We start from the raw sequence: 15,624 nt of genomic DNA, 5'->3' as shown, positions 1-15,624 counted from the left end.
GGTCAGGCTTGCTGACTTGGTTGACACATGTCATCGGTTCCCAGTTGCGCAGATCGATGCTCATGTTGTTGATCACTGGATTGTCTGGTCCAGACTCCATTATTTACAGACTGCTTCCAAGTAACTGGAATATTGCTGAGCGCGGCGTAAAACTAAACTCACTCACTCACTCATTTGTTTAGCGCTTCATGGTAACATGGTAATTAATCGTCTGAATTGTTATCATGTGAAATCTCTTTTATGTATTTATTCATTTATTTAGCGACCCGTGAAGATCCCGGCGTAGAATAGGTCTTCAGCAACCCATGTTTGCCACAAAAGGCGACTATGCTTGTCGTAAGGGGCGACTAACGGGATCGGGTGGTCAGGCTTGCTGACTTGGTTGACACATGTCATCGGTTCCCAGTTGCGCAGATCGATGCTCATGTTGTTGATCACTGGATTGTCTGGTCCAGACTCCATTATTTACAGACTGCTTCCAAGTAACTGGAATATTGCTGAGCGCGGCGTAAAACTAAACTCACTCACTCACTCATTTGTTTAGCGCTTCACTCAGCCATTTTCCAGTTAGTCTGGTCCATATTCCAGTTAGTCTGGTCCAGACTCGATTATTTACAGACCTCCGCCATACTGCTGGAATATTGCTGAGTGCGGCGTAAAACTAAACTCACTCACACACTCACTCTACCTCCAACACCAAAAATGTCCCCGCACTTCCCCAAGTCTTTCTGTTCCGACAATTTCACAGAGGCCAATTAAATGACCATGCACTTTCGAGTGAGCTCTCAGCTCCTAGCATCTTCCTCTCAACAATATCACCTCTGCAGGTACACGCTGTCCCTGTCTCAGATTGCTTTTTTAGTTGTAGTTAGCTTTTACTCAAAACAACTTGATCGATGAGGTGTGTTTCTTCGTTCGAACTGAATCCCTGCGATGCCTCGGGATGACAGCGTTTGGCTTACGTTTCCAACAGTGCTGCCAGAAATCGCAGCAAAGGTGCGAACTCTGCTATCCAGTGTGACACGTTACATACATCACGGCGTTCCCGCTCGGGAATTTGGACTGAATATGGTTTTACGCCGCTTCCAGCAATATCACGTCAGAGGACACAGTAGAATTGGCTTCACACATGGTCCGGGTGCTCGTCGTGACGAGCGAACGCTTTAACCACTATTCTACCTAGCCGCCCCACCTAGGGGACTAGAGTGTTTGTAATGGACGGTGGTAGAATGAGGACCAGTTGGTCACAATGGCGGCTGGCTGTGTCATGTTAAACCGGATAACTGATGGTTCAGAGGTACAACTCATGGTGTGTGAGCCGGTGGGGTAGCCCAGTGGTTAAAGCGTTCGCTCGTCACGCCGAAGTCCCGAGTTCGATCCCCCGCATGGGTACATTGTGTGAAGCCCATTTCTGGTGGCCCCAGCCGTGATATTGCTGGAACATTGTCAAAAGCGGCGTTAAACCTTACTCACTCACTCACTCACTCATTGAAACTGGCCTGTATCAGTTCAAAGCGAGACCTTATTTGAGCAAATTAGTTTAAACCTAATGTCGTATGAACAATCTTTCAATCATATACCAACGACAAAGCCATACACCCAAGTCACTCTCCCCATATTACTCAAATCTATTATAAAATACTAATTTGTGTAAAGTTAATATTGTTAACACGTATGTCTTATATGTCTCTCTTGCCAAGCTTTTATCTAGCTGATCACCAGAACCAATGCTCGCAATATCAACCCCGATGCTCGCAATATCAACCCCTGATCTGTTTAGTCTGCACAAGACATTTTTGCTTGGATATTTACATATACATATTACAAGTACCCCATTCACCTATAAATATTCAATCTCTACCCACCCCAAACCCTGTACCCAAGTAGTTATCCTCGGAGACAGAAATGTATTTTCTGAGAAACAAATGTTACGCTTCACTGGCGGTTCAATATGGGCCCCGATGTTACCAGAAATGACGTCACAAACCTTCTATTGACGTCATGCCGATTGTATCTAACAATCTTCAAAGAGTTGCAATGCAAATATTTTGGTAAGTAGGAGTTTGGTATTGTTTGACAGTCTTGAACACTGCTAACCTATTAATGTGTCTGGATACAACAATGCGCCACTTAAACCATCCTTGCTAATACCCTTGGTAAATATCAGTTCCATGCGAACAAACAACGCTCCACAACAGTGTACGCATGATCGTGTGGTCGATGAAATAGGTGGAGTCACTCTTGACTCCATTCGGGTTTTAATTAAGGCGTATCAGAAATGCCTATGTTCAAATCGATTCACAATACGGTAGAGTACGAACAAATGTTCTCACAGATTCGATTAGCTTTTTCCATTACCTCAAATCCATGGTCGACTGATTCAAGCAAACATTGACCCGGATAATCCCACTCGTCGATCTGTTGTGTAGCATGAAGTAACACTACTTATTTACCAACTAGACTGTCGTCTTTGCACCTCATCGAAATGGTTGTTTGCTTTGTAGCCTACAAAGCGCTTCCTCCTTAGCGACTAAGCTCCCTGTGCGGAGCCTAGACCGATGTGAAGGTATCTGGTTGAAGCCTTGTTCAACCTGCAGAGTGAGAGGAGGTATGTTGGAGCACAGTCGATAGTGGAAGCTGCGAGCGGCGAGTCAGAGCCTTGATCGCAAAACTAGGCTGGACTTACTGGATTGCAGCAGACGACAGTTGGAGTAGCAGACGATATCCGGTGGAGGAGCAGACGACATGGCGGTTACACCATGTGAGATGATGATGTAGTCTGTGAACATGTCTCGTGAACGCACCGTTGTTGTCACACATGCAGTATGTATGCACATGCACGTGCATTTTATTTCTTCATTTTCGTGTTATTGTCACAGGTGTTGGCTGGATGTTTCGATCAATCTCAGTTTTGCATTCTACTTTGTTTCGTCAAAAGCCTGTTCATGCAATCATTTCAGTCTCTTTCTTGTCAGTTTTGGTTGTATTATTTGCAAGTATCATGTTCACGTTTGTATCAATATACGATGTATTTTAGTATTATCATCGTAATTTGGACGGTACACCACTAAACACTTCTAACCCTACACTTGCCATGATAGAAGTACGGGGGTAATCCCTAACATGTTTACCAGGTGTGTTAGGGTAATTTTATATGTAGACTTTCTCCTTCAGCCATATCGATAATTACCTCTCTGCCTAACCTAGTCCCGACCTTTATTAACCACATATCAACGCGCACCAGATCCTTTCCCAGATTGACAGTTTGCACCTTCTCCGAGTCAGGACACCTGACTACAAAGTTACGTCCCACATGCATTGTAATGCATATATGCATAGAGCTGCATTATCATTTTGCCATTTCCATGTGGTCTTTGGACTGTTGTTCCTTATGCATCTTTAAAAGATGAGCTTATTACCAATAGTTGAAGTCTGTATTATTGAAATCTCTTATGCTGTCCAGGACTGCATAACGTGTTTTGCCTAATTCGTTTTACAGTTTGCATAAAGATGAAATGCTTGTGCTGGAACTATTCAGTTATTTGAAGCAGAGATAATCCTGGTTAATTTGAACTTCTTAAATGGCGTTTACGACGGTACGGAGGTATGTTTGGCATTTGATAAACGCGGTGTGACAGTGTGGTTCAGTCTCATTACATTATTTACAAAGCAAAATGAATGCAGCATCAATAAAACAATAGACCAGCAGTGTACCCAGTCGCTCCCTAAACACACACTCCAGGTCAGCTGAACAAATTTAGTGCAAGGGAATTCGAGGCGATGACTTTTCGAAATTCTAATTGAAAAAAAAGCAATTTGGAAGATTGAAACGCCAGATCGTAAACCGAAAATAGTCAACACTTCTCAAATTGTTTCCTTTTTCTGAGCTTGTTCTGAGATACGTGTTTGTCATTTGAACGTCATCGCCTAACCTGTCTCGCAGTCCCTGAACCATATAATTATCCCCTGCAAATGAAGAAAGTCTAGATTACTCCACGTTCACAGGGGCGCGTGGTAGGTTATTGGTGAAAGCGTAAGTTCGTCACGCCGAAGATCCGGGTTCGATTCCACACATGGATACATTGTTTGAAGCCCATGTCTAGTTTACCCCGCCGTGATATTGCTAGAATATTGCTAAAAGCGGCTTAAAACCACTCTCACTCCACAGGTTGACTGGAGCTCCTTTTCAATTTTATATAATTAGACACTGAACGTCAGTCTAGTCAGCGCCAGAAGCACACCCCCTCCCACGTGTCGTCCTCACAAACCGTCATACACGTGACAAAGTGTCATCAACAGGACATGTTATGTTTGTCCGACGTTCCGTCCCACACGAATCCGAGGTGTGAAGCACGTTACGTTGCCCCCGCGTTGAAGTGGCAGTAACTGTAGCGTTACGTTTGACGTGAACTCATCCCAGCCCACTCTCTTTCCCAGACCACACCCTGAAGTATTTTCCACACTCATCTCACTTAGACTTTGAAAATATCAATCTTTCTCGAAACAAGTATCACATTTCCATTTTAATATGTCGTGATCACCTTTAGCATTCCAACATATGCCAAAGTGCAGCTCTGCAATATTAATGTCAAGCACCGCTGTAAAATATTATACGATCAGTTAACGTGGAATTTGCAAAAAAAAAGAGAAAAAAAATACAATACAGAGCACACCATTTTGTGATCTGATGATGTGGAATTTGTGAAAAAGCTGTTTAACCGCGCACTTCATGAATAACTCATAAACAAAACTAGCAGTGTAATTTCAGGAATTTTGTAGTGCACAAGTCGATAAATATTATCCACTGTAATTCTAAGCTTGATCCACCCAAGTAACTTATTGACATGAATGAACTGCTGTGATCTTGGATCACCCTAACCTACAGAGTATTTCATATATGTTTCTGGCGCTTGTAACCATATTGAGAAATACTTCAAATAATTGCTCGAAGCGAAGCAGGCGCGACTACCAGAATAGCTTCTCCCCCAAGAAAACAATATACCTCTAGTTTTTGTATTACCTCCTGTGTTTCATTTTAAGCCCGTTCTTTCACTGCTCGGAGTTAAATTAACGCACCACACCGGGTGAGACGCCTGTCGGTTTCACCGCGCTGGCCAGAGCGCCATGCATTACTTATAAGATCTGGTTACAGGTTAGCTTGCTGTGGTCATTGTTGAGGTTTCAAATAAATCTCTCGGACATACGAATGGCTGTTTCGTGACAATGTGAATTAGCTGTTGCTTTGTGTATATCAGAACATGCAGACCTTTTTCAAGAACGTCTTTTGTAAGCACTGATTAACCTGTAATCAAATTTTATTATTAAGTTTCCATAAATATGTGTATTTCGGTCTTAGGGTGAAATTTCGGAGATTCTGGAAAATGATTATTCTCTGGCGTTTTGAATTTCCGACAAACATATTTCCAAAGTGTTGTTTGTATAGACCACGTAAAACTGGAAGAGAGTCGCAAATAACGAATTGTATTAAGACAAATATCTTAATATTCGTGTCTGAAGGTAAGGACACAACGAAATTCAATAAAAGTGAGGTGTTTGGGACTTTCAGCAGTATAAAATTCCATGCCAGTTTATCATCCTGACCTACCTGTTAAGGGTCGATGGGTAGCTCAGTGGTCGATGGGTAGCTCAGTGGTCAATGCGTTGGCTCGTTACTCCGAAGGCATGAGTTTGATTCCCCATAGGGATACACTATGTTAAAGCCCATTTGTCAGGAGCGTAGCTACCATTCTAAAAAATCCCCAGGCAAACACATGGTTGCCGCTAATGATGTTGGGCAAGCTCTCAATACACTTTAAATACAAAGGCTCAACAGCATATGGGACGTACAGGTTGCTACGCGCCTATTTGTGATGTTTTCCGACATGATGTAGCTGGAATGTCGCTGCGGCCTAAAACTCAACTATCAGTCCATTTTGTAATGTGACAGAAAAGCGTCTCTTGGGTCAACAAGAAGTAGGTTTGAAGCCATTACCTCAACACAGCTCACTCCCAGTAGACAGGCTTCGTAAGGCTTCGCAGACTGTATCCTTGTTTCACATGTTTTCGAAGGTATTCTTTGCGAAAGGTTGTTGACTTCCACGACTAAGTCATCCTTTGTAGAACACTGTCAGTATATATATACGCAGGTTCTATATCTACAAATGTAGACTATCCTTTAGCATATATATGCTTGCACATGTGTACGTTGTTCATGAATACCGTTTTCTGTACTAGGTACCAGTTCCCATCTTAGATTGATACATCTCATGATTCTTTCAGACCAAAGATGCCTAAATATACATGTCTGGAATCAAGTTTAATAATCATTTTCCAATTACTGGACTTGAATAATTTACTATTAATTTTTGTTTCTGTTTCTCAAATATTGTAACTTAAATTTCAAAATGATGTAAATCACGTGTTCTGAAAATGGAGATTTACAAAACCACTGTCTCCTCATTACTGGTTGGAATGAAAATGAGAAACCGTAAACGAATCAAGCATTGAAGAACAATGAATTCGCTTTGTGGACAGTATTGGATAAATTCTGACATTCTCTTGATTCCGTAAGCAGAAATACTCTACACTGTTCACGTTAAACCATTTACCTTGAAGTGTTTGAGAATTACTTCGCTGAAAGTATATTGACAGGGAATGTAATATCGTTGATATGTAATTCCTCTGTAAGTCAGCACAGAGATCCGACTTTGAATTGGTCATCGCCAGCAACCCATTTTTGTCGTAATGGGTGACTATGCGATCGGGTGGTCAGGCTATCGGAATTGGTTGACACAATTGGTTGACATCGTATTTCATTTGCGATCGTATCTCATCGATGTTCATGCTGTTCCTCTCTGGGATGTCTGGCCCAGGCTTGATTATTTACAAACCGGCGCCATATAGCTGGAATATTGTTGAGTGCGGCGTAAAACTAAACTCACTCACTCGAGATGTCAATCGCCGCCTTCATACAGCCAGAATAGTCAAAACGGAAAAGAAAATATTGCTGACATTAAACAACGAGCACACCAAACCAAACCTGACTGAGCACAAAAAAGGGCAGTCAGCTTATGGTTTAACTCATGAGTTAACTAGAAATATTAGGCAAGACATTATATCGTGCTTGTTTTAGGTGCTTGTTGCCTTCAGTGGAGGTCGGGAAACTGTAGTTTATCAAAAGGTAACAGCAACTTAGAATGTCAAGAATTTCAATCTTTAGAATTTACAGTGTTGCCAAGCAATTGTGAATATGGTGAACGAAACATTCAACCTGACGTTTCGAATTCCTTGCAGCTTATTCATTGTCAATTTTTCTTCTTCACCTATGTTGTATTTCTGGTTTGTTTTTCCTTTAAGACGACTTTGTGTTGCTGGCATGAGCTGTATGTTGTCATAATTATAGAACAATGGGCAATGTGGCAGTTTGGACGATGTTGACGACATACAACAAACCAAACAGGTGTACTGTATCGTGCTCAAGATGTTTTATGTTAAATTACGATGACTTAACTAAATGATTACTACTGACGTTCACGTGTCACGATCGCCTTGATTACTGGTCTTTCTGTTGCACATGCACACATGACATGTGCTGGGAATTTCGCCGAAGGGGTACTACACGCCTTGAAAAGATTGAAATACTGCTGAAAGACTCACTCACTCACTTTCTCGCGTTTAACATCATTCATTGGTTGGTAGCGACAACGTCGTACCCCCAAAATACCCCATTTACAGAAGCTTGAGCATTTGGGTAGCCTAGTGGTTGAGGCGTCGTTCGCTCTTCACTCCGAAGCACCGGGTTCTATTCCTCACATGGGGGCAATTTGCCAAGCCCACCGTGATAGTGATCGAATATTGCTGAAAGCGGCGTAAAACCATACTCAGTCGTCACTCAGTGAAGTGTATATATGTGTTATTCAAAACAATACATTTTCAAACACCGAGCACCAGTCAGCACCATATATGACATACTGTACAACCATGTTTGACCATGGCAAGCTGGTAGAAATATCGATCGATATATGCTGACATAATGGGGCACACATGGGCATAAACATCGTGATCATCGAACCAATTAAATACAAAATATCCGTCTGCCGTGTCTCTCGACCTGTGCACTGAACAAGATAGCGTGGTCTAATGCCCGGTAATTGCAAGCTAAAGCCATATGGTATAGGATTTGCTGACAATTACTGAAGAATTAATGATATCCTAGGCAGTTCTGGGGTGTGTCGGTGTTCGACGATCCTGACACACGAGCTGGACTGGAAGCGTAGTGTAACCATGTTTACATACACCAAGGGCGAGCACTCTGCTTGTTGCCCAATATTTCAAAACGAGGCTTGTATAGCTGGAGCTGATTATATGATCGTGGATTTTCCATCTACCTGGATCTAGTGAATGGATATAACGGTGTGCTGTATGTGATCAGTAACTACAGGGACGGAGGGAGGGGAAGAGGGGTGTTGTCATGTGTGTGTGTGTGTGTTGAGGGAATCGGGATGTGGAGGGGATCGAGTGTTGTTTAATATGTCTTTTAGCCGAGGCCCGGGTTCGATTCCCTACATCCGCTCAGTGTGTGAAGGGTATTACAGATGTCCGCGCTGTGATATTGTTGGAATATAGTTGAAAACGACGTAAAACAAAATTCGCTGGCTCAGCCAGTAGATGTCCTCGTGAATCCCCCTCATTCTGTAAGTTGAAAAGCCACTATAAACATATCGCGTTTCTTCATACACAGCAACGTGCCGGAATTCAAATCGTATTTTTTTATTTTAATGAATGGTGAATTAATGCTTCGCATGCACTCAAGTGACTTCAGTGTTGACCCAGCGTTTGCCGAATGAAAGCATGAGTTTAATACGTTTATGACAATAACACTGTTGAATTGCTCGTGTTCTGATTTAGCTTTTCAATCAGTCATTGTCTTAATTCGTCCTACTGCATTTACTTAACGCTACTGACCGTGTCATTGCCAGTGCACTTTCCCTGCTTTCGCAGCTCGGTGCTGTAAGAGGAATGTTTTATATAGCGCAGGGGAAAAGCAATCCACTTTGATTAATCCGCATGTAATTTGACATTGTTATCTTTTAGCTATTACGAGCATTGGCCTCGTGACTGATTAAATGGACTCCCTTTGGTCGAAGTTTTTGTCCAGATACATCAATTATGATCAGTCATTAAATCTGGTTTCATGTTTTTTGATAACATTAGTGTTTGCGGGGATTGATGCCATTTATGTTTTGTGGAAGTGAGTCAGGGCGAGATTAGCCGCCTCTAAACACTGTTAGAAAGGTGGACCGTGATGGTCCAGCTAAGACATGGCCTTCAGTAACCCGTGCTTATATCATAAGAGGCGACTAGCGGGATCGGGTGGTCAGACTCGCTGAGTGGGTCGACACGTGTCATCAGTTCCATTTGCGGAGATCGATGCTCATGCTGTTGATCACTGGATTGTCTAGTCTAGACTCAATTATGATTATTTACAGACCCACGCCATATAGCTGGATATTGCTGCGTGAGGCGTTGAATTAAACGCATCCACTATTACAGGGTGAGTGAGTGAGTGATTTATTGCTAAAGAGCGGCGTAAGAGTATACTCATTCACACACAGGTACCTGGGGCAGCTGTATTGTACTCAGATGCATTACTGACGTAAATATCATTGACTGAGAGACGCATAATTTAACTTGATACATGCATGCTGGGATACTTAGAGAAAAATGTTAACGCATTTTTTTCTTCACTAGAACGAACGCTGTAGCGAAACATTTCAATTGTAAGTTCATGGGAAATCCCTTAAATACTGATTTTATAATATATATTTCATCACAATCGGACTTGACTTAATCAATGTTATATAATACCGTTGACAGTGTGGCATATAATGTTGTAGTAGAAAAGAAATGTGTTGAAATTCACAGTAATTAATTTTGTACCAAATCTTCTGTCGACAGTAACAGTACTCGTTATGTCAATGCAGTCTTAATTGTTAACATCGTCGGTGGTGAAGCAATCCAGGCAACACAAAACCCCACCATATCAGTTATAAAACGACAGAAAAATATCGGTTTGGATTACAGTAGCGCCTGTTCTTACACAATATGACCGACATAAGTCACGTATGACCTAATGACTTTTTCTTTAACCCAGTCAGTTATAGCAATTTAATACCGTTCAAAAAAGGTAGGGGTATTCTATTTCGCGAGCATACCACATTTCCAAAGGATTTCACATTTTCCCTTCATTTTCTTTGCATCATCTGTGCCCTCCATGGCTTCGTCGTTTGCATGAAATATATATGACCTCAGCATGCTGTACGTAAAGGCTTAATAGGTCGGGTTGTCTGTTTCCACGGCCTGCATGACTGCGATCGTGTTAACATTCCCCATGAGTCGGTTGTGATAATATACCTTGTCCAGGCTCGATAGGTCATCCTTACTTTGTATGTCTCATCTCCATATAGTCATGAGACCCTGAAAAAATACACCCAATACAGTCTATACAAGAATAGAATATAAATCGAGGTTACCACAATTTCTAAAATGAAGAAAGTCTCTTTGGTCCTTTATATTTATGCATTTAGTGACTGTAGACACCATTTGTTTCTTTAAAGTATTTGTTCATTTCATTGCTCTAATCTAATTCTCAACCTGCAAGAGAACGGACGGGCCAAAAAGTATAATTTAAACAATTTTGGGGTTTTTTTTAACCTTATCGTGTGTTGTATTTTCTGATTTTTGTAACATTTCAGTCACCTAGTATTAGTCAGTATATTAGTTTTCGAGCGAGTTGCTTTGCATCTGAATCTGTTTTGTGCAAGAGTTAAGGTTTGCTTTTATCGTATAGGGGCACTACTGGAATGAGATGGTGTGGTAGCCCCGTGGTTAAAGTGTTCCCTCGTCACGACGAAGCCTCGGGTTCGATTCCTCATAATGAGTGAAACCCATTTCCGGTGTCCCCCGCCATGATATTGCAGGAATATTAGTGGCGTAAAACTAAACTCACTCATGTCGGAATTAAGGCTCGACCTGAGAGGAGATGGGAAACACAAAGAACGTAGAGACAGCCTTATGAACAGCCCCCATTTAAATAGCTGGAATGTGGCGTTAACCCAAACATATAATATATCAGTACTTGCCACCATCTGGAGAAGCGTGCCGTGTTCTGTTAACGCGCCTTAACCAGGTATTTGTGCTGTATTAGATATTCGTCAAAATATAACCAGTGTTATGTAGAATGTATGGGTAAACTGGAAAATATCTTCAGATTTTTATGCATAATTGTTGCCCAAAGTCGTTATACCTCAGTGATCAGTTGTGAATATGATCAAAATAAGTCATGAATCCACAGTAAGCTGTGGTGATCCTACACCATGTATTCTACTCCGTGTTCTACATCAAGCATATATCTCGCAATTCCAACATAAAATACTACCATTCACCAATCATTACGATCACAGATATCCCTATATCGGAGCCAGTGTGTATATGAGGGAGTTCGAATTACGCCCCCTACTGTGACGAGATCTTAGCAGTCGTCAAGAAACTAGCATGAGAGATAAACTATGGATTTGTAGATACGTCATGTGTTTTAATAGATGTATCCTATAGCGATACAGATGCCCGCCCTTTCTTATCAGCAAGAATACGATATGTCCCACCTATTTTGATCTTCCATCTGATCTTCCATCTAATATATGTAATGCTATTAACTATGGGGAGTTACCGAAAGGTATTCTGCTGGAACCTCTGCAGATAATCATCGGGGACTTTGAGTGATTTATTACAACACGACACAATGCACGTGGCATTTTGTATCAAGTTCATTTAATTTTAGCTGGTATTCTACTTAATCATTAGTACAGTTCATGGTCGTTCTTCGTACAGTAGGTGCGGTTAGAAAGTCAAGCGGTTAAAGCTTTCGCTTGTCATGTTGAAGACCCTGGTTCGATTCCCCAATGGATACAATGTTTGAAGCACATTACTGGTGTTCCCCGCTGTGGTGTTGCTGGAATATTGATAAAAGTGACGTAAAGCCATACTCACTCGCTTCGTACAATGCACGGCTAGGAGCATGGGCAATTGGGTTACGTGAGATGACGGTTTAATTGCGTTTTAGGAGCGTTGAACAGTATTTAATTTACAAAATAAATGCTTTGTGGTTGCGATTCACCTGTTACATGTTTTGCCGCTGAGAATATGACACCCACCTGTGCATGGTACTAACAAACCAAGAATAATAATCTTGAATTCGAACCAGCAAACTTAATTGTCTGAGGAACTGTGGCACGTTAGAGTGAGTGAGTGAGTATGATTTTACGCCTCTTTTAGCAATATTCCAGAAATATCACGGTGGGGGCTTCACATATTGCAATCATGTAGGGTATCGAACGCGGGTCTTCGGAGTTAAGCCTTTCTTATCAGTTTCTTACAGATTTATTGCCATTATGCAGATCTCCCGATCCACTGCGATGAACATATCCGTACAAAAACTCGTATGAAAGTGGTGTGGTGGCTGTGCTTGATCCGATTTTGATTTCCATTTTGCGTATCATTTTTGCAGACTCTCATGTGAATTACACAAATTTTCAGCCTTGCCAATATTCGCTACAGGTCTATAATCATTGTCGATACAGATTCGTACTTACACACAGCTGCACCCTTTGAATTCGCATCACTCAATCTTCATCGTTGTTTATGAAAAGGGACAGGGTGAACTCCAGGACCGAGTTATTTGAAGTAACCGCCAAATAAGTGTCTTATTTATTGAGTTTCATTGCAACTCCAACTTAAAAGTAATACAATCTATCTGATCCTAACTGTATTAGAGTCCGAGCGTTACTAACCGAAAACAAATCAGATTCACTGTCACTAGTCATTTGGGGAAATCTAAACATTTGAAATATCAATTTGTAGCTAGTCAGAAAATCGATGTCCACCATAACGCCAGGCCTTGGAACCTCATCCAGCATACCTAAGTACTTCCAGACCATCACTCGGGCTATCTGCTGCTACAGCAAATGACTTAGATGTACTTCACGCCACCGAGGTGCTTTGAGATAAATCCCTGATTTGGATGTTCGCATCCTTCAGCTGTCAACACTTGTTATCATGTTAGGCTTTCATGCAAGTCATCTTACAGAGCTGTACGACTCAAGTATAATTTCCGTTACATTGTTAAATGAAGTGAAGTCATGCCTCTTCCAAGCAGTCCCAACAGGGGCTGTCGGGTGAAAGGAAGTCATGCACATTTTTGCAGTGCAGGAGTCTATGGATGAAACCAACAAGATAATTAATGTTTGTTAGTTAGTTAACGCCACACTCAGCAATATTTCAGCTGTAAGATCGTGGTCTGTCTGTAATCGCTTCTGGACCAGACATTCCGGTGATGTGTCAACCAAGTTAGCGAGTCTAAACACCCAGTACCTTTTAGTCGCCTGTTACAAGTATGAGTTGCTGAAGACCAATTCTAACCCGGATATTCAATGTTTATTTAAAAGTGACTTCAAGTATGTTACACTGGTAAATTCAGTTTGCAGTGTTTCGGAACCTGTTAGAATCCAGGTAACGTTTTGATAACGTTTGCGTCCAAATACAATTTTCAAGTGAATATGCATGTTTAGCCCCTTTACTGCCTACCGTGCGTCTGTCTCATCGCGTATGAGGTAAGAGAAATGAGGCGGGAGTACGTCATATCTGCTTGTGATGTGCCGCTACAAAGACGGTTCGTAGTCAGAGCGTTCAAGCGAGACTTGGATCAGTTGTCATTTCAGCAGGCCGAGGACATCAAAATGTTATCATTTGTATTGTGCTTAACATACATGCTCTACTAGATCAACATGATGGACAGTATTACCCGACTAGCCCATGCCAAGCTGCCCCTGAGGCGCTAGAAGGTTAACGGTTATATTACCACCGGGTACCCATTTCGGGCATGGTGAACATACCTGAACATTGTACATCAATTTTACTAGAGATAAGGAAAACATAATGCTTTAGTTTAGCGTGGGTGTTGGCTACTGTGTAAGTTATAACCGCTGTAATTCATTGCAAAATGATTTAATGGACTTTGTGCTCGCGTATATTAGGGTTCTTTTTGTTCTTTTTCTCTGTTCTTTTGAGAATATTCATTGTCACGTTGCACCTGAGCTTTCAGTTGCTAACATTCTTCGTACAGTTTCTTCATATTCATGCTGTATATATATTTCCTGGTTGCTGCTTCAATTCATTTTTCACTTTCTGCTCCGCATAACCGTGAGCTATTTTTTCTGTCATCTCCTTATTCACTACGATGCAAAACGCAACTTAATCACTTTTTGTTGTTATAGCCAAGTGTCGGTAATTCAGAAGAAGGTCGCTGCTGAATAAAACAATGTTGAATAATATGGTTTCATTGCATTGGAAATGATAAGTGTGCTTGTATAAATGTGTGGTATAAATGAATATGGATTTAAGCACTACTGTAGCAATATGGTCTTTATACGTTGTGCATAGGGTAGGAATCGAACCCGGACCTTCAACGCAACGGGAGAACTATCTATCCACTGGTCTAGCAAACTTCGTCCACCTACAGGAAGGCATGAGATATAATGGTGATAATATGAGATATAATGGTGATAGTATGAGATATAATGATGACAATAAGGGGAGACATCAGTTACTATTAAAGCTGATGCTAGTTATCGTTACTGACGTCGAGGACGTTGACGGTGTTCGAGGGGATTTACACGACCACGTCCCCAATACATTGTGCTACAGATCGATGTCGTGAGAAAGCCAAGATTAATCTAACAAGCATGTAAACAAGGGAGGGAGACCCCTCACTTACATCCTGTCAAGAATGATTACCTCCCCGTGTAAGCTGGGGAATTGATGTCGTGATTAGCCATCAATAGTCAAGGTCACCAAGGTCGCTCACCATTAGAACATTGATGTTCTTGCTAAAAGTCTCAATGAAATCGTTCGAGCTCAACCATTTGATGGATCAGCGCTCGTATCAAGTTTCGACTCCTGTATGGATAATCGTGACAATAATCATGATAAATGACACATTTGCGTTAGTGTGTACCCGTATGTTTACCGTTATAAAAAGGATTTTGTTTTTATTTTTCTGAACAGGTTGAAAGGTGAAATTGTTTGTGATATTATGTTTTCATAGCCTTCTTAAACCTTAAGGTAGTTCTTATTTGCTTGAATATCGAAAAATGGTAAAGGTTCAACGCTTATTCATAACATTCAAACAGCACTGCACGTTTCGAAGTTATCTCAATATCGTATCTCAAGTGGACGTCGGTGTTCTTCAGTGGAAGAAACGCCCATCATTCTGAGTTTTGCAGTTTTATCTCTATGTGTCAGGCTAATTTTGGCGTGAATGAGTGAGTATGGTTTTAACAATATTCCTGCAATACCACCACCTCATACTGAAGGGCGCCCAATGTGAAGCACGTGTCTACGTAAGCGGTTATATGTCCAACTGGTTGACGCTTTAAATCGCCTAGCATGGGTTCTGTTCCCAAAAAGTTTACTATCTGTTAGACCGACATTCCTGTTGTTTCCCACTGCAAGGACTTTGATAAAACAAGTCCCTCACTCCCTTACTTCAGTTACCCAAGTATGTTGCCT

At 41.4% G+C, this 15,624-nt stretch overlaps 1 protein-coding gene across 3 annotated transcripts in view; it reads left to right on the top strand.

The window, feature by feature from the left end:
- Positions 1-15,624, top strand: part of LOC137286167 (ras-related and estrogen-regulated growth inhibitor-like) — a 69,354-nt gene that overhangs the window by 21,768 nt on the left and 31,962 nt on the right. Inside the window, exon 1 of one of the 3 annotated variants that reach the window (XM_067817847.1) lies at positions 2,569-2,761. The exons of 1 other annotated variant lie outside the window; for it this stretch is intronic. In XM_067817847.1, coding sequence (XP_067673948.1) covers positions 2,746-2,761 — 16 coding nt within the window. In that variant the 5' untranslated portion in view covers positions 2,569-2,745. Of the gene's footprint in view, positions 1-2,568; positions 2,824-15,624 lie in introns of those variants that run through there. One more of the 3 variants, XM_067817850.1, reaches the window with a different exon arrangement.

The sequence above is a fragment of the Haliotis asinina genome, chromosome 6 (assembly GCF_037392515.1).
Source record: "Haliotis asinina isolate JCU_RB_2024 chromosome 6, JCU_Hal_asi_v2, whole genome shotgun sequence".
Taxonomy (NCBI): Eukaryota; Metazoa; Mollusca; class Gastropoda; order Lepetellida; family Haliotidae; genus Haliotis; species Haliotis asinina.
The sequence above is the reverse complement of the archived record's forward strand: the minus strand, read 5'-3'. Positions and strand labels throughout refer to the sequence as shown.